The sequence below is a fragment of the Sceloporus occidentalis genome, unplaced genomic scaffold, assembly GCF_023333645.1.
Source record: "Sceloporus occidentalis isolate IW3139 unplaced genomic scaffold, rSceOcc1.0.p SCAF_121, whole genome shotgun sequence".
Taxonomy (NCBI): Eukaryota; Metazoa; Chordata; class Lepidosauria; order Squamata; family Phrynosomatidae; genus Sceloporus; species Sceloporus occidentalis.
Window position 1 is genome coordinate 2,111,827 of NW_028317101.1, and position 20,584 is coordinate 2,132,410.

Sequence of the window (20,584 nt, forward strand, 5' to 3'; positions counted from 1 at the left end):
ACAGTGCAGTAGAATATTATTTTACAAAACCTTCTTAATCACATGCATCAGCGATGACCCTAAAGCCAAACACTTCAAACCATAACATTATTTTCACAGCTGAGTTTCTATGACTTTCTGGTAGTTTTAGGTTTTTAAATTGGCTCTCAGCATAATTATTCTTGTGCAACATTAACATGGTCAGCTGCACAAAATCCACAACATGCTGTGCAGTGTTTGTCATATGTGCAGGATACTTCTGCATACAAGAACTGACAGGACGAGAGTAAAAGGTCAGTCCGTGATATTTAAACTCAGGACAAATGGAGCACAGAGTATTTTGGAAATTTGCTAGAATCTTGTAAGCATCACTGCCAGTGTGGTGCAGAGCTTCATGGTCTGTAATAGGAACCTATAATAAGAAAAGAAAAAGGCACATAAAATTAGATTTTGTTTTCCTTGCAGAAAAAGAGTGCAAAATCAGAACGGAGTATGCTACAGTCTGGACAACTATGTTGTAATGTAATGAGAGCAGTATAAAGTTATGAGTTTACGCAATACAACTGACTGTGACCACAGGAAGAAGATAAAATGCCGTTAGTGCCATTGATGAACTGCCCCTTTAATTCTAGGGGCATGGGCCACAAGTGTTTTGTATGCCTGTTCTGTTTGCCACACACAAGCCTTTGCTATGCCTCAAAACATCTGTAGACTTTTTTTATCGTTGTGGTGGTAGGAGACAATACATTTGGGAACATCAGGATCTATGTTACGGGACTGTTTCAAAAAGGCTAAAAATCTAACTACACATGATCCTAGAGGTTGAACTCCCCTCTAAGTTGTATATATAGATCAAAATAGGTCTTTTGACATAAAGTATATTTGATGGAGGGAGAATAGCAGGATAAAGCCAAACTTTGACTAGCTTTGAGGTGCCATTTCTTTAAAACATTCTCTGACATCCCACGAGGCCTTCTAAAACAGGAGTATTAAATGTAAGATCATGTGACCCTGACTGCACATGGACAGACTCCAACACATGATGAGACTTCTACTCTCTCATAAGGCAGTTGCTTGTATCAGAGCTTATTTGGAGGGTGTTGCCCAAAGTGGCTGAATGCAAGAAAACAGTGGTTTAATACACTCATGTTCATATAAACATACCTTTGTGGGAAGATTGTGATTTAGAATTGGGTCGAGGCGAGTTGTGTTGGCTTCGGTTTGTATAATCTTCACGATCTTCATCTGGAGCTGGAGGAAGAGGTCTGACCAAACAGAAAAAAAAGAAAACCCAACAGACAAACAATTTAAGATGGCGAGGACAATTCACATTGTACTTTTTTCTGCTTCTCTCTCATATTGTGTGCACATGGACAGATTAGGAATGCCCAATAGGTTTAACATAAGTGGTAGTGCATATCCTGCTCCAGCATCCCTAGAAGGTAGCGCTCTGCACATATCCTGTTAATTTAAGGATTCTGGCACCAGTTAAAAAATGTACCTTCCAAAATCTAGATGTACTGCATATTAATATTTTATTGTGTATAAATGTCACTTCATAAACACCCATTTATAAAAGAAATATCCATTCTTCAGATTACTAATTAAGCTGAAATCTTATTTTTACCTGTATGGTTTATCACTTTTAGACCGGTGCTGTTCTTGACCTTCCCTTGACCTTGGACGGACATGCTCATGTGCCTGTTGCTAAAAATAAAGGATTTTTTGTAGCATTTTTTAAAGATAAATCAAGAGATAGCATAACTATGTAGACTTGGCAACCACCAAATTTCACCAAAATACCTGAATCCCACCTCCAATGGTTTCACTGCATGGGGGGGGGCTCCATGCTGTATACCCTGAAGTGTTTTTACTAAACCACGAGATTGCAGGAAAGTTGAACATTTTATCCCCCTGATCCACTATACACAACCCCAGTGAGTAGAGCTAGATGGGCCCTGCATGATGATTAGTTAAAATCAGTGATATGACTCGTATTTACCAACATTAATTATACATTGAGCAGGGCCTACTTTCAGGAGAAGCTCACAGGATTCAGACTGGTCAGTGGTTATTTTTAGGATAGTATCACTTTTTTCAGCAAGGTACAATCAGAGAGAAATAAGAACTGGGTGTGATGTGTATGATTTCTATTTGAGGAGCCGTCCTATATGGTGAATATTTTAACACAGATCACACCCACCTCCCATTCCTCGGACCTCCTTTTGTCCGTCTTTTCTCGTGATTTGGATTTCTTGTAAGCTCTTTCCTCTTTTTCCATTAACCAACGAGCAATTTCCTGAAAAAGTGTAAAAATAAATACACAGTACTTACACAAGCGCTAATCCGATTCAGAAACAATGTACTGAAAGAATGATACATTCTCTACGTTCTCAAAAGCAGGATACATTTTGTCACTGAAGGCCATGGATTGTGTAGTCGATTATTTTTTTTTTTTATTGTGCACTAGAGCTCCCTCTATGCATGTAATGCTTACAACACTTATTTTTCTACTTAAACTTTGTTCATTGCAAAGATATTTCACACTGTTAAAAGTTCTTAGCAGTAAGAAATTATTAACTGATACGCTTAAAATTTCAAATATAGCTCTTAACTGACCTCATCCTGAGCCAACTGCGCTGCTCGTACATCCTCCACGTTCACCTACAATTCAAAAAAATAAATGTAAAACACTGCCTTCAATAACTGTCTTCTAGTACTGTGGTCCAAGTTTGGTTACAGAAATATATTCAATGAAAATATTTACATATTAAATGCGATTTTGAGTGGAATGTGCTAGTTATATGTATGCATGTATATATGTAGTATTTTACTCCATATAGCTCAATCATTTACACATGTATATAGGGAAAACTTGAAGCTCCCGCTATGTCAAGTTGATTTTTTATTTTTTTTTACCGTTTAGCCTAGTTAGTATTACTAATTATGTATTATACCACTTTCTTTCACTATCACAAGGTATACAGCATACTGAAACTGACCCAGTTCTAACAATTTTACTTTTTCTACCCAGGCAGCAGGAGTTTCATTCTCCGGTTCATATTATATCTTAAACAGAAGTAGGTGTGATTTCTACCGAGATCAGTCATTGAGTTTAAAGTATGCGTTATGAAGGGTAACCCTCAGCAAGAGTCTTCTGAAAGAAGGTAAGATATATTTATTTAACTGTGCATTATGCATAGTCAAGACAACTTTGCAGCAAAGAACGCTTAACAGGGTTGGCCCTTTATAACATAAAAAAGTTGGGGAGATGAAATGTTTCATCTTAACACAACTCACCATTTTGTGAATAAACCCTATAGTGTTCTAATATATAGACAATATTTGGTAACTTCACCTTAAGTTCCCTTTCTTGGAGTTTCCTGGCGATTTCAGCATCATATTCTTCCCTACTTTTTGCGCGATGCGTGTCACGTGTTCCTTTTGGCCGACAACCTGTGTGTCAAAAAGATACTATTTTAGTAACGCCTTGGGAGTATATTGTTAAAAAAGAAATAAAAAAATCAGAACAGAATATCACTCGATACCATATTGTGTCAAAGGCAAAGCCTTAACATTTTTGCTTCAAAACAGCTGAGATTTCTCAATATATCCAAATTTTGTAAAAATAACACAAATTAAAAAAAATTCACAGATCTGCAGGTAAAGAGCAGTATATTCCACAGGTGGAATGATCTCAGATTGCATTTAAAGGTTAAGCAACAGCTAGAAGCCATGCTAGGAAGTCCCTTAAATATCAATAGGACCTTCGTTAAGAGGTCTGGAACCTCTGTGTGATACCAATCGCAGTGTAGGTTCTTGGTATTGAAGATGCATACAGGCTAGACATGTCTCTGACACAATTGCAGCAGGGGACAGAAGTACACGTGTTCAGTATATGACACATAAGCAAAAAGACAACAGAACCATAAACCCACACACCTACAATTCCGTTTACCAACAAAGATTTCAATGGAAAGTCAGCACAAGCAACAACAACAAAACAAAAAAAGCATGATGAAAAAAAAAAAGGAAAAATGATTTGAGGGAGATTTTGATCAGAATCACTTTAGAAGAACCACTGCCACCACTATGTGTTACCTGTATCTCCATGTTGTCTCTCACGTTTTGGAGAAGGTGTTCTCCTCCTGTGTCTTTCACTTTCACAGTCACCACATTTGGGGTCGCTGGCATCAAAACGTTCATGATGCCTCCCTTTCCCAGAACTGTGTGTGCCTGGAAATTCATGGCTTTGAGACCTGCCCCTTCTTGATAAGTGCTCATTGAAATGTTCTCCATTTGTCCTGTCATTACCCAGGTCCTCATGCCTATTTGATCTGGGTGGCGGCGGCCTTCCTGGTCTGTCTTTTTTATTAGATGACCTATGTGGATGGTTTTCATGCCTGTGATGGCCAGTGTCATCATCGTATTTGCAAAAAGGCCGCGATTCTGCAGAGTGGCCACGGATTCCAATATTTGTGTCAGATTCAAAATACTCAGACCTTGGTTCGTTTCTTTCCTTCCTTGGTTTGTCAGGTCTCTCGTGCCTATGGTGTCTATCATATTCATTTTCCTTATGCCTACCCCTACGGTGGCCTGAGTAACAAAGGAACACCACAAACATGGAATTATAAGACTCTGCACAAAGCATTAGTATGATCTATTTGCTTATAAAACATCTACTGGGATTGTTGAGGTTTATTGCCTCTTAATACACCAGAATGAAGAAAGGATTCATTATTTTACTAATACTTTGAATTTCTGCATGTAATAAAAACAATATTTCCATATTAACTCAAGAAAAAAATTGAATGTTTAGTCAAAGTTGATACAAGTAGATGTTGCATGTGGCAAGGATACCATCCTTAAACAAGATCACTTTTTCTGTGCAGGTATTCTCTTTACTGCTTTATACAACAAACTTTTCCACAATGTCAGCTCCGAACATTCTTAAGTAGGAGACAACAGTTTAAGATAAAGACTAGTCCCCATATACTAGGAGGGAGTGTGCATGGTTATTTCCTATTCAAGGCTAACTAAGGCACACAGAAGCAATCTGCTCCGAATTATACGGTATTTTACCCAAGGTTTTCATTATCCAGCAATAAAGACAATCTTGGCTGCATTTCAAACAAGTTAGAAACCAACACTAGTAGAAGAATAAAAGCATTCCACTCCTTCACATGAACAGAAATCTTAAGCTCAACTTTAGCTAAAGTGTTTGTGTCATAAAATATTCTTTATGGTATCCTGAACCAAGCAGCTATATAGAAGCCTATCACAGTCCTGCCTTTTTTTTTTTTTTAAAGCAGCAACATATCACACCTCTTACGCAATTTTGAATGAGGTTTTTTTGGTTATGGAAGTGTTAAATCAGAGTAGAACTACTTCACAAGTACCAGTTTTGCAATCCAAGGCCAATATATATATATATATATATATATATATATATATATATATATATATATATATATATATATATATATATATATATATATATATATATATATTTATTTCCACAACTCCATTCTCCACCAGATGTGCAGAATCATTCTAGAGTTTTATACAGTTAAGCAACAGAGTAGCGCTTAAGTAATTGGTTTTAAGCAAGAAACGCACAAAATATAGTATGATACTTTGGAAACGTCATCAGTTTACTCTATAAAGAGCTGCACCTTTCTGGAACAAAATTGAATAGCTTTACATAAGATTATTATAGTACCCATTTACTAAAGTATTAAAATTTATGCCACTTGAATATGTCAACTTACCTCCGTGGTCTAGATAAGGTTCTTGTTGTGTAGGCGATGATGGGTAATTTTTTCTCCTCTTTTCTTCTTTCTCTTGCAGTAGTCGGGCAATATCCTACAAAATAAATAAATGAGACATATAATCATTACTACTTTGGTTAATGTGCATCCAAGGAAGTTTTGACAAACAACAAAAACTAGAAGGTCAAAAGGTTTTTGAGAAAAAAAATATACCAATTGTTTAATTGCCACCATATTACATAGATTTCACACATTTATAAACGCCTAACCATGTGAAATTTACTGTCAATATCGGTTGACTGAACACACCTTAACAGTATCACCCACAATAATTAATGTTACTGCAATCACCCTATATCAGGGGTGGGCAATTAATTTTCCCATGGGGCCACATGAGAAATTGGAATGGTTTTAGAGGGCCAGACCTCTACAAACTACAAACTCCGAAGCCTTGTCCATTTTGTTAACTTATGTGCTGTTTAATAAAGTTATTCAAGCCTACGTCATTGGTAGAGGTGCTTGAATAAGTAAGGCCTGAATAACTATTAGCACAGCACAGAAGTGAACAAAATGAACAAGGCTTCGGAGTGCATACCGTATTTTTCGCTCTATAAGACGCACCTGCTGATAAGACGCACCTAGATTTTAGAGGAGAAAAAAAAGGAAAAAATATTTTGAGCTAAAAAATGGGCTAAAATATTTATTACAATAACTGAATAAGCTATGAACACAGTAAGACACACGCAGTAAGACACACACAGACACAGTAAGACACACACAGACACAGTGAGACACACACAGACACAGTGAGACACACACAGACACAGTGAGACACACACAGACACAGTGAGACACACACAGACACAGTAAGACACACACAGACACAGTGAGACACACACAGACACAGTGAGACACACACAGACACAGTAAGACACACACAGACACAGTGAGACACACACAGACACAGTAAGACACACACAGACACAGTGAGACACACACAGACACAGTAAGACACACACAGACACAGTAAGACACACACAGACACAGTGAGACACACACAGACACAGTAAGACACACACAGACACAGTGAGACACACACAGACACAGTGAGACACACACAGACACAGTGAGACACACACAGACACAGTGAGACACACACAGACACAGTAAGACACACACAGACACAGTAAGACACACACAGACACAGTAAGATACACACACACACAGTAAGACACACACACAGTAAGACCTCCCTCCCTAACCCCCCTTCTCAGTATCTCCCCTCTAACTCCCTAACCCCCCCTTCTCAGTATCTCCCCTCTAACTCCCTAACCCCCCCCTTCTCAGGATCTCCCCCCCCGCCCCGGTCACTTACCTTAAACTCCTGTGTTGGAAGCGTGAGGCGTTTGTCTCGGGTGCCGGCGCTTCACTGCTGATCGCCGGCGTCTGACGTCATATGCCGGCACCCAGCGTAAAGCGCCGGCACCCGAGACAAACGCTTCCAACACAGGAGTTTAAGGTAAGTGACCGGGGCGGGGGGGGGGACACCGGACTCATTGGTGAGTCACCAGGACACTCTTTGCGGCCCGGTCCGAGCTATTCAGCGGGCCGGATGTGGCCCGCGGGCCGTGCTTTGCCCAGGTCTGCCCTACATGTAACACGACAAAACCCATAATCGCACAAAGGGTATTTCCTATTTCTTCTTGGAAATTGATTTTTATTGTAAGCAGCACAAGAGACTGTTGGAACAGCTATTCGGGGAAATGGTGACAACCTATTACTTTATATTGCCGAGTACATAGTTTCAAATTGGGTCAGATAAGAGATTCTCCAGCTCCTGGACAAGCTCAGAGCAGGGATTTTATCATAGGTCTTATTAGTTCAAAGATGTATTACAGTGAAATATGATCGAGCTGTAATATAACAGGACTGCGGGATGCCAAATAGGGCAATGCTTCAATTTAATGGTTGCCAGTTACAAAAATCGAATTGGGACTTCCAGAATAGCCGAGTGTGGATGTTTCCACCTGCACAATTAATTTATCAGGAGAGATTTAGGTTTTCAGTTTTACTGGCAGTTCTCATCTCCAAGGCTGTCCAAGTAGTACGGTGTCCAAAAACACATTTCCACCTGTATACAGACTGTATTACTATTCGTATAAATTAACAAGCAAGGACTAGGCAGAGGTGTAACACTGTGTATAGGATGCCTATGATGGAGTGTCTGGAAAAACAAGATGGGCCCATTCTACACCTTATGTTCATGGTGTCCATGTACCGTACAGTACAGATGCTCCCAGGGACTAGGGGTGTTTTAGTGTAAATAACCAGTAACAAAATGGGGGGCTGTGCAAGACAGAAAATGGATGGCACATGGTACATATTGTCCCATGAGATCTTACGCAAGATATGCTTCGCCACAATCAATAGAAAAGTGGAGCAAGGCTTTGGACATAAAGTAAAGCAAAATACATGACATTACCAATTCCAAACACCCACATCCCTAACCAAACCAAAAGTCCTCATGAAAACAAGTACAGAAGCAAATCAAAACCCTCCAAAATCTGTGCACCCAAAGCCCTGAAAATAGTTTAAATCACATAACGACTTGATATCAAATGTAATATTTACAATTTGATCATTTCGGTCAATAGAAAAAAAGCTTTCATTTTGTTTTGCACTTTTCATTTGTGAGTCCACAGATGGTCACCAAGATACCCTTGGTGACATACTTTAGGAGCATCCACAAGACAGGATGCTTTATGAGGTCCCCATTATGGCTTTTATGTCGTATACATCTGTAAACAATGTTCCCATGGCACAGCTCAGACTTCAGAAGGGAAGAGTTTCAAGAGCCGAAAACCAAGTTGAGGGACTCAAGGGAGATATTTGTTTACTCTTCACTCACCAGGGTACAATTTTGCATAGAGTTTGTAAAGGAGCTAGATATTATAGCCATGGGCAGTGGGCTACCATGCCAAACACAAATCTGATCAACCCCGCAACCAACAGAACACCCGACTGATCCACCAAAAGCCGCCAGGTCATCAGATGCTCCCAAGAACACCACACAGAAGGTGACTTTAATAAAGTACTTTAATGTGCAACAAGGTGCCAAATAGTAGAGCTTACATCGGGGGGGGGAGCTTAACGTGTTTTGAGCCTTGAATGACGCCAAGCTTTCAAGGCATGAAACACGTTCAGCCTCTCGCTGAACTATTTGGAACTTAAAGCACTTTATTGAAGTCACTGAGGATGCAAAGTCTCATAGGGTTATGCATGGTCCAACTGCATGTAAAAAGCTCTGTGTGGTGTTTTTCACATTAGCTTTCATGAGTGGGTCATACAGATACACATTGCTAGACTATTCTATGTACTCACTTCATCCTTCTCCTCCTGCCGGCGCCGGAGTTCTGCTTCAATCACGAGTTTCTCCTGGATCTCCTGAGCTATTTCAACATCTAAGAGTTCACTGTAGAGATAAAATGCTATGTATGAAGTAGCTTTATTTTGGCTCATGGACTGGAGGCATTTACTAGTTCATTAGATGACCCCATTTCCTATATGGGATCCACAGACAGCGGGTAGAATTGGGAGATTCAAAACAAAAACAAAAAATATATAGTGTATTGAAGATATTAAAACCACACACTCACAAACACATATATTCCACTCTTTCATTGGAGAGATTAACAACACGAGCGAAGGGATTGAGTGCATGTTTCTGCTGACAGGAAGCAGCTGTTAAACGGGGAGACCAAGCTGCCATAATACAGGTTTCTCTCTGCAAAAACCATTGCTCTACAGAGCTGGTTACAATATTGAAACGGCAATGGGCGTTTAAGTTTTTTTTATTATTATTTATTTATTTATTTTAGGTCGTTTGTCTAATACTGACCATTTGGCCACCCCTAAAGGGCGGGTATGTCTATGAGGTATGTCTATGAGGCCCTATCAGTCAACTGCACACTAACTTTACAATCTTGCTCTCAGCATGCTCTGTAAATGCATAAAACACTGGCAAGCTTCATACAAACATGCAGTATATACTTTTAAACACAAAAGGGATTGACCAGTATATACAGGTTTATTGTTTTCACTGGCACCGGAAACTGCAGCTCTGATCCTTAATCAACTCTCTAGATTGTAAGCTCTTTTGAGCAGGGCCTGTCTGACCTGTTTCTGTAAGTCAAATTGTTATGTTATATACTACTTGCTATGTCCTGTCTACCCAATGTACAGCGCTACAGAATATGATGGCGCTATATAGAACAATAAACAACAATAATAGTGTACCAACAAGTCTGCTTCTTAACATATATATTGTTAGCAGGTTTGAAGGCTGCAACAATCATCAGTAGATTGTAATTAAAGGACAACAATCTGGGACATGCGGTAAACCAACTAGTGCCCCAACAGACAGCGTACATATTAGGGGCCTCATTTTAGCGGAACTCTACTAGGCCCACAAACTATGTTGCGTCTGCGAGTGTGTGAGCAGTAAGAGCCAAGTGTTTATGGAAGTAAACATTATGACCTAAAGAAGAGGAAGGACAACTTATGATCAATCTTTCTGAAATCATTGTCTGAAAGAAGAGATCCCAATGACTTTAGAGAGAAGCACATAAGCATAACTGTCAGACACCAGTTATTATTCCACCGTCAAACACCAGTTATTATTCCACCATCCCCACTTTGAGGAAGTTTTGCCCTCACTTCATGTGGAGTCAACTGTTTTGCAGTCGCCAAGTTAATTAAAACAGTATTATTACCGTTTTCAAAGTGTCTGTGCCTCAATAAACATTTGTTATATTGCAATTCAATTACCACTGCTGTTACAAGCCATATCATGGAAGCTGTAAACTACAGCAGCCATTTTTATCGTTAACATCCACTAAAAAAAAAAATAAAAAAAAAAAAGTGAGGATTACCATTAAAGATGGTCTGCACCTTCTCAATCCTACCAGTGGAACAAACCCCCAACTCATATCCAAACATTTGCTTTGTGAAAAAAACAAAGCAAACAAAAAAGCATCTGTAACTCACAGTTCATTGTGCCTATTTTTGATTCTAGCTTGTGCTTGGAGGTCCTCTTCTTGTTGAAGCTGCTTAGCTACTTGCAAGTCTTTCTTTACCAAACGGTTCCTCTGGATGTTGGTTGCTAGATGATGTTCAACTAGACAACAGAAACGTTTACATTGTGTAGGTCACAGTTTGTGATTTTAATTGCATTTTTCAAGCCATTTAATACAATTACGAAAATAACCCAAGACAATTCGGAAATAAATTTAAAACTACTTTATGTAAAATAAATCTATTTTTTTTAAATATCTAAAATAAGAAGCATGTTATATCAGCCTCTAGAAGGGCTTGGCTAGGAAGCAGTTCAGTTCATGCCCCACTATTGTAGGACTATACCACCCAGTGGCGGATCTACCGGGGTCGCGACTGCGACCGGGCCCTGGCGGCAGGGGGGCCCAAGCCAAGGGGCCGCCCGAAATCTTTTTTACGTTTTGTTTTTTTTTTTTAAAATAAGGCAGGGGCGTCCAACATGCGGCCCGCGGGCCAAATGCGGCCCGCGAGACCTCGAGGTGCGGCCCGCGTAAGATCGGCACCTCAGAGCCGCACCTCAAGCCCTGCTACTTACTTGTGGGAGGGTCTTCTGGACAGCACAGAGGAAGCGGAGTTCACGTGACTTCCTACTTCCTCTGTGCTTTAGCAGAGAAGGCAGAGGGAGGCCGCGCCCCCTGCTGAAGTCTGTGAGCGGCATCGAGGGAGCTGCAGTACAGGTAAGGGGGTGGGGAGGGTGTTTGAATGAGTGTGTGTGATTGAGGGAATGAATCTGTGAATTAATGATTATATGAATAAATGTGTGTGTGTGTGTGTTAGCATGGATGTGTAAGTGCTGGAACCTAGGCATGATGGGACTGTGATTGCTGTTAGCAATCACACTCCTATCATGCCAAGTCAGCCAGTACATGCTGAAACCTGGCCAGCTGCCCCCCTTGTGTAGTGATAATGCCAGCAGTATGGGGTCTGCACTTACAGCCACCCTGTACCAGCATGTACTGGCTGACTTGGCATGATAGGAGTGTGATTGCTAACAGCAATCAGTCCCATAATGCCTAGGTTCCAGCATTTACTGGATGGATGTGTAAGTGCTGGAACCTAGGCATGATGGGACTGTGACTACTGTTAGCAATCACACTCCTATCATGCCAAGTCAGCCAGTACATGCTGAAACCTAGCTAGCTGCCCCCCTTGTGTAGTGATGCTGCCAGCAGTATGGGGTCTGCACATCACTTACAGCCACCCTGTACCAGCATGTACTGGCTGACTTGGCATGATAGGAGTGTGATTGCTAACAGCAATCACAGAGAGCACAGTCCCATCATGCCTAGGTACCAGCATTTACTGGTTGCCTAGGCTAACAGCAATCACACTCCTATCATGCCAAGTCATATTGCTAATTTTGTCCAATTGCGTGTTACCTACTTTTATTAAACATGTGAGTTTTTATTAGTATTTTTAAAGGTGGGGGTCATTTTCGGTTTTGGCTAAGTGAACCCTGAATGTTTTGGTCCAGAATTTTCATTTTAGTTCATCCCTAGAATAAATCTAGGGAATCCTGAATTTGTAGTCGCAAAACTTTCAAGGCCCAGAAATCAGTGAGAGGAAGAGTAAAGGTTTTGTGTCATTTTACTTTATTTTAATCTGCATATTTTATTAAAGGCCATATTTTTTGTCACAGTGAAAAATGAGTGCGGCCCGCGCACGTATACAATTCTGATGAAGTGGCCCACTGCAGAAAAAACTTGGACACCCCTGGATTATGCCCTTTGTACATGTGCCCCTTTTTCTTTGATTATGATTCAATATGTAAATTGAATTTGTTGAATTAGTTGAAAAAAAATTGTTGGGTAAAAATCATGTTTTTTGGGGGGGGGTGAGGGGGTGGGGGGGCCCTTAACAGATTCTCGCACCCGGGCCCTGAGGCATCTAGTTACGCCCCTGATACCACCTACAACAGCTAGAACAATACCCTTTGAATTAAGTATAACATTAACATTGAGAGGCATTATTAGACAATATGCAGGTTATCAAACATCAAACCTATATAGAGTGAATAAGATAGGAATGTCTATCAATGTCAGTTCTGCAATACCACAAAAAAATAAACAGTTTGCCTAAAGATGGCATATCATTTATTTACAGCTATCAATAGGTAATCTTTAGGAGAGACTTTGGTTTTTGGAGTGCGGGCACTTAATGATGGGCATCAAGCTCCTGTAGCATAAACAGTCTAATGTGTATCCCTACATTATCACGTACATAAACATGTAAAATCAATCAGAAGGATTGAAAATCACAGCTTAATTAAAGTTTCATGAATAAAAAGTGTTCAATTCGTCAACATTGTGCATCGTCTTGAATGTTTCATTGAATATCTTTTCACCACTACAGACAAAAATCTGTCAAACTTAAACATGTCACTTTAAAACTGTATGGCATATAGTCTATAGAAATCACCTTTCTCCATTTCTTTAGTGCTCCAGAACATACAAAAAAAAATTATTTTTGTGTTGGAAAACAATTTCTTACCGTAAATTTTCTTTTTCCTAGTATAGTGGCAGTACGTATGGGTTGTTCTTTCCCCTCAGGACAAGCTTCTGAAAGACCAATCAAAAATTAAACTCCTCCCCTCTTACCCATAAAGGCCGGCAAACTGGTAGAGTCCTCTGTAATAGCAAGAAATACTACTCACTCCAAACATATAAGGGAGGGAACTACGTACTGCCACTATACTAGGAAAAAGAAAATTCACGGTAAGAAATTGTTATTTCCTGCGTATAGTGGCAGTACGTATGGGATATAGAAAGATCCCTTAGATGGTTGGGATAGAGGCATTGACCGCTTGAACATGACGGCCCAAGGCAGCTTCCGAAGCTGCAGAAAAGTCTAGCCTATAATGGCTAACATAAGTATTCCATGAAGACCAGGTTGCCGCTTCGCAAATTTCTTCTGGGGAAGCTAAGGCCTTAGCTGCCCAGGAAACAGAGTAATAGCCTTGCAAAAAACGCCTAATAAAAAGGGATCCGAGGCTAAGTCCAAATCAAGAAGTGGCCGAGGGCGGACACTTGTCCCTTCAGGGTAGCCACCTGGAGACCTGCACTGTACCCCCTCTCGAGAAACTGTAAGATGACTGAAATAGATGGAGGATAGGTCAGGAAATCTTGATCCTGGCACCATTCCAAATACTTGCTCCAAGTTCTGAGGTAAATTTCTGACCAGCCATAGCACCGTGAATACCTTACTCCTGTAGAATTAGCCTTGCAGCATCCATGCCGTTAAGCGAAACATCTGAATGGAGTGTATGGACATTGTGGTTTCCCGGTAGATCTGGAGATTCTGGAAGTTCCCAAGAACAAATCGTCATCTGGAGCAGGTCCGAGAACCAGCCCCGGTTTGGCCAAACGGGAAGGATTGCAAGCACCCTGGCTTTGTCCTTCTTGATCTTCTGGATACACGGGATCAGAGCTACCGCGGAAACACATAGGCTAGCTTGAATTGCCATATCACTGTTAGTCCGTCTAGAAAATGAGGATAGTCCATTTTGTAGAGAAACGCAAAAAGAGGGGTTTCTGTTTTGTCTTGTAGCCATGAGATCTACTTCTGTACGCCCAAACTTGACGACCAACTTGTCGAAAAATAACTGGGCTCAGAGACCACTCTGTCTGAGAACATCTTCCCCTGCTCGGATCGTCAGCCTGATATGACATGCCGATAGATCTGTCAGCTTTTTGGCCCATAACAAAAAAATCTCCGAACAAAGACATTGAAGCTTCCAAGCCCCTGTGCCTCCTTGTCTGTTGGGGCAAGCTACTACAGTCGCATTGTCTGATTGAAGCTTACTTGGTGGAACATAATCCAAGATTTGAACACCTTTAGGGCTAGAAAAACTGCATCCAGTTCCCTTTAGTTGGATGACTGGCTTCTCTTCTGGAGACCATCTTCTTTGGGCGCTGTGGAACCAAAGGTGAGCGCCCCAACCTGTCTCTGACGCGTCTGTTGTGACAATGGACCAGTCTGCTGGTTGAAAACAAAGCCATCAATTGAGCTGTTGGAGAACCACTCTTGACACCTGGATCTAAGAATCTAATTCTTCTTGTGACCTGGACCAGCTGGAAAGGATCTGCCACTGAAGTGGCCTCATTCTTGACCGGGCCCATCTGCTGGGATGGTAGAGGTTAATAGGCCCAGGAGACTCATTGCTTTCCCGATGATACAAATTGGATATCGTTGCAGATGGTTTACTGCCTGTCTGATCTTCTGAGAAGTAAGGTGCAAAAAGATGGATACAGAGTCCACAATGTGACCTAGGAAATTTATTCTCCTGGATGGAGTAAGATTTTCCTATGTTTATGATCCATCCGTGCTGTTCTAAAAAGGTTATTGAAGTCTTCAGTTGGTGATTTAGTTGACTTGGAGAGGATGCCTTGAGAAGCCAGTCGTCGACATACGGGATGACGGCTAAACTGTCTCAACTGCGCCGCCATTGGACAGAGAAGCTTTGTGAAGACTCGTGGAGCGGTAGCCAAAGCGAAAAGAAGAGCTTTGAGATGAAAATGCTTTGTTCTTATAGCAAATCTCAGGAACTTCCTGCCATAGGGACATGTAGATACGCATCTTTTAGGTCTATAGTGACCATGAAATCTCCTTCTCAGATGATGTGGGAAACGGATATAATGGCTTCCATTCTGAAATGTTGATAAGCAATACAACCATTGACGGATGGCCTTTAAGTCGAGACCTGGACGGAATGTGTTATCTGGTTTGGGCACGAGAAAAATTCGAGAATACACTCCTCTCTATTGATGTTCTGAGGGCACTTGTTCGATGACCTCTTTCACTAACAATTTCAACACTACTGCTGACAAAACTTTGTTCTCTCTTTTTGTAAGATCAGAGGAACACAGGAAGTGGTCGCGAGGAACAGTGAAAAACCTGATCTTGTAGCCTACAAAAACTACCGTATTTGCTCGATTATAAGACGACCCTGATTATAAGACGACCCCCCAAAATCTGAATATTAACTTAGGAAAAAAGAAAAAGCCTGAATATAAGACGACCCTAAAGGAAAAAAGTTTTACCAGTAAATGTTAATTCATGTAAACTATTTTTTTTAATAAAAGCTATGATTGAGAAAAATATTTTTTTTGTTTTTATTTCTTGTATTTTCCAGCCTGTCCCCCAGTTACGCACATCTGCCCCCAGGCTTGCCACACCAATATGGCACTGTGGCCCATGATATGCCTTTTAACCCTCTATATGCCACTGTGCCCCATGGTATGCCTTTTGACCCCCTATATGCCACTCTGCCTCCAGAAATGCCTTATACCCCTATATCCCATTCTGGCATTTAGGGGGTTAAAATGCATATTATGGGGCAGAGTGGCATATAGGGAGGTATAAGGCATTTCAGGAGGCAGAGTGGCATTAAGGGAGTTAAAAGGCATTGTATAGAGCACTCTGCCTCCAGAAATGCCTTATACCCCTATATGCCACTCTGGCATTTAGGGGGTTAAAAGGCATATTATGGGGCAGAGTGGCATATAGGGAGGTATAAGGCATTTCAGGAGGCAGAGTGCTCTATTAAATGCCCCCTTAACGCCACTCCAGAAATGCCCTATGCCCCCATTTAACTAACACACACACACACACACTCTCTCCCCCCCCTCCCCTCCCCTCTCCTCTCTCCCCTCTCAGCCCTCTCTTACCGGTGCTTCCAGCCGGGGCAGCGGGTTGACGTCGCCTTCTGCTGCAGCCGGAAGGAGGTGGAGTTGGCAGCGGGGGTTTGTATGCGTCCGTCGCGTATACTTTCCCCGGCTGTCAGAGATCAGAGATCTCTGACAGTCAGGGAAGGTCTACGCGACGGACGCAGACAACCCCCGCTGCTAGCCACACCTCCTTCCGGCTGCAGCGGACGTTGTCTACGCGGATCGCGTAGACGTCAACCCGCTGCCCCGGCAATACAGCAGGAAGCACCGGTAAGTGTGTATGATGGGGGGGGGGGGGTGAGACAGGAGGATCCAGGTCCCCTGCAGCGGTGCGGGGGATCTGGATCTTAGTCTCCTAATCAGACTCTATTTGAGGTCTGATTAGAAGACGACCCCGATTAGAAGACGAGGGGTATTTTTCAGAGCATTTGCTCTGAAAAAAACCTCGTCTTATAATCGAGCAAATACGGTATTTGTCTAGACCACTCTGTTATCCATGTGTTTCCTGTAGACTGAAACCATGCTTTCAAAAAGGGTTGCAGGCGACCCCTGCTCTTTTGTCTTCCAATGGTGTACCTAAAAAGTCTTCCTTGTTCAATCAGCAGGTCACATAAGGCTGCTTAAGAGGCTGTAACCGCCTTCCAAGATCTTAACCATACTGCCCGTCTGGCCACTGATGACAGCCCCATGGATCGGGCGGGAAGCCCAGGTTGCTTTGATAACAGCTGCTCCCGCTGAAGCTGCTTTACTCTGAAACATTCTCCTAACGGCTATTTCGGCTCTCTCATCCATAGCATCTCTGAGTCCCGCTATCTCACCTATAGGAAGCACGGTTTACTTGGACACTGTGCAACTTGCACCTCTACCCTTGGAAGCTCTTCCCATTTAATATGAAACTTGAATAATTGTTTAAAACGCTTAGAAATAAAAGCTCGATTGCTGGAGTTATTCCACTCCCTCTTTAATAAAACTTGTGAATTTCTTGAGGCGGAAAACCAAATCCGTCCTCTGAATCATAAAAATTAGTCTCAGAAGACGAGCGAGAGCATTCCCCCAAATAAACGGTCAGACAAAGCCTTTTATGCCTTTTTGCAGGTGACTCAGGTGCAGGAGATTTTAGCCGCATCTTTAAATGCTGAAAGGTCTGGGATAAATTATCTTGGAACAGCATAAGAAGGACTGCATGTCTTTTTGCTTTTCTTTTGCCAAGATGTCCGCAGCACACTGTTGGCAAGTCTTTTCTGTAGCTGTCCGGGAGCAGCATATTACACTCTGCACAGGCTAGATGTCTAGCTTTAGAAGCAGCTATCTTAGCAGGAGGAACAGGTTTGTCTTTTTTCGGGAGATGAAGGGTTAAACATGTGTATTAGATAAAACCCAAATTAAATCCAATGCAAGACACCAGTGTGGACTCTAGTGGTCAGACAGGTTTTCACAGCTTAAAATAGGCTGCCAAATCATCAGAATTGGCGCCATTAAAACGATCCGTCCCGCGCATGCTCAGATCATTCCACTGTGATCCTGAAGCGCAATCTGAGCATGCGCGGGACGGATCTTTTTTATGGCGCCAATTCTGATGATTTGGCAGCCTATTTTAAGCTGTGCAAACCTGACTGACCACAAGAGTGTGTGTCAGGTCAGGTTCCCGTGTCACCAAGCCCCCACACGGTTGTCTTGCATTGGTTTCAATAAGTGTTTGATTGCGGTTTAAACTTCCGGGGTGGAAGTTCCGTGCTGCGCGCCTTGTAACTGGCTTACAGAGGCAGCGTTCACTCTATCCTTTTTTGGGAATGGAGGAGGAGCATGCGCAATTGCGTGGAACGCACGCCCAGGTGGCTATTCATTCCACTGTGATCCTGAAGCGCAAATAGCCTCCATTCCCAAAAAAGGATAGAGAGAACGCTGCCTCTGTAAGCCAGTTACAAGGCGCGCAGCACGGAACTTCCACCCAGGAAGTTTAAACCGCAATCAAACACTTATTAAACCCAATGCAAGACAACCGTGTGGGGGCTTGGTGACACAGGAACCTGACCTGACACACACTCTTGTGGTCAGTCAGGTTTGCACAGCTTAAAATAGGCTGCCAAATCATCAGAATTGGCGTCATAAAAACGATCCGTCCCGCGCATGCTAAGCTCGCGCTACAGGATCACAGTGGAACGAATAGCCACCCGGGCGTGCATTCCACACAGCTGCACACGCTCCTCCGAAACCAAAAAGGATAGAATGAACGCTGCCTCTGTAAGCCAGTTACGAGGCGCGCAGCACGGAACTTCCACCCGGGAAGTTTAAACCACAGCCAAACACTCCCCCCCCCCCCCCCGGCAACAACCCGTGTGCCGCACCATCAGAAGAATCCACTAAGCTGTTCACCCTACGAGGGACAAGAAAGAACTGGGGACTCTACCAGTTTGCCGGCCTTTATGGGTAGGAGGGGAGGAGTTTAATTTTTGATTGGTCTTTCAGAAGCTTGTCCTGAGGGGAAAGAACAACCCATACGTACTGCCACTATACTAGGAAAAAAAGATTTTAACATTAGTCAGAACTTGTAGGGACACAAACTACATTTAAGTGTAAAGGGCAGAAGATGAATGGAACAGACAATACAATTCTGTGATTTGGGAAATTAAACTTTGATATCAAATGTTTACACCATGCAAAGCGCAATGATAACTGAATTTGTTCATCACCCAGTAATACACATTTCATTCTACACACTGTACATATGATTCTGAGAAGCATGCTGTACTCACTCTCCTGCTCCTGAAGTGTGTGGGCAAGAGTGTGATCTTCTAACACTGCAAAATCCCGAACCACTGTAAAACCAAAACAGAGGCATGACAGGGTTAACAAGCCATAACACACGCAAGCACAAGTTTACATAGGCCTTCCAACATGGCTGTATTTCAGTAAATTAGAAAAGACCTAGGTATTTAGAGGTAAAAATTTGCCAGCAAGAGCCATTTACATTTCTTCCTCTCGGTTGAAGATACAGTACAAAAATTGGTACTTTGATGCAACACTAATTTTATAAATAAAATTATGATACCAATAATTTAAGCAGTTAGAAATAGATATAATTTTATGCCACTGCTTCAAAAGAAGAAGAAAAAAAAAAAAAGTAGTAACATTTTTGTTAAATATTTCTATTTCTAAATATTGATTATGGGAGTGCTCTTCTTTTTTCGTTAATATCCTGGTTACCAAGATGGAAATAGTTCACCTTATATAGCAAAGGTTATAAATCTCCCTGTTTGACATTTCGCATTACTTGGGTTGATAACTTCAGAATTTAAGTGATTCATTCATGTTGACAAGGTGCGGCTAACTCGGTAAAAGCAAATAGTTACATAGCAGTCACTGCCGTAGTCACTACTAATAGTGACATAAAGCAGGGGAGACTGGGCATCCTTCAAAACTAGAAGGGTTAAACAAAGAGAAGGAAGGTATGGAACAAGTAAGTAAATATAGAATCCATAATGTATACTTGAAAGCATAAAAATACCCAGAAACGGCTGGTGTGCCCAATAGGCTTTATAGGTCTGCATCTTAATATATAAGAATTAGAAACTCAACTTAGGTGTACATAATGGAGAAGGGCATTTTAAAAAAATACTTATATTACGGTAATTAAAACTAAAACTAGCTTGTGCTTTTAGTTGGGGGGGAAAAAAATATATCGGTATGATACTGACATCTTTATTTTGGAGTGGCAGAACTAGGATTAGCTAACGGATGTCCTGTCCAGAGGTTCTCACCCCTCTCATCACGCTACACTTACAATTGGGGTCTAAATCGCCAAAAATCGGCAAGTGAGAGATACTTTACATGAAGGATTGCTCATTTAATTTAAAACACAGTCATGTGAGTGTATTGAGTGTAGAGAACAGCAAAATATAGAATTTTAGAAGTGACTGATCTACAAGATTACTCCTTCTCATTATATTCTATCTCCATATTATTAGATGTCCTGTTGATTGGTTGAGGCGACCATTGCATGGGTGGGGGTGAACGGACAGAAGATGAATTCAGGACAGAATCTAAAATTGAAATAGT

General features: G+C 41.6%; 1 protein-coding gene across 1 annotated transcript in view; it reads right to left on the reverse strand.

The window, feature by feature from the left end:
* Window positions 1-371: 371 nt before the first annotated feature.
* Window positions 372-20,584, reverse strand: part of LOC149282207 (uncharacterized) — a 30,678-nt gene continuing 10,465 nt past the window's right edge. The window contains exons 2-12 of the mRNA XM_089498527.1: window positions 19,282-19,344; window positions 10,797-10,926; window positions 9,132-9,222; window positions 5,751-5,844; window positions 4,081-4,575; window positions 3,338-3,435; window positions 2,599-2,643; window positions 2,183-2,278; window positions 1,607-1,680; window positions 1,144-1,244; window positions 372-391 (exon numbers count right to left, since the gene is read on the reverse strand). Coding sequence (XP_089354653.1) covers window positions 372-391; window positions 1,144-1,244; window positions 1,607-1,680; window positions 2,183-2,278; window positions 2,599-2,643; window positions 3,338-3,435; window positions 4,081-4,575; window positions 5,751-5,844; window positions 9,132-9,222; window positions 10,797-10,926; window positions 19,282-19,344 — 1,307 coding nt within the window. The remainder of the gene's footprint in view (window positions 392-1,143; window positions 1,245-1,606; window positions 1,681-2,182; window positions 2,279-2,598; window positions 2,644-3,337; window positions 3,436-4,080; window positions 4,576-5,750; window positions 5,845-9,131; window positions 9,223-10,796; window positions 10,927-19,281; window positions 19,345-20,584) is intronic.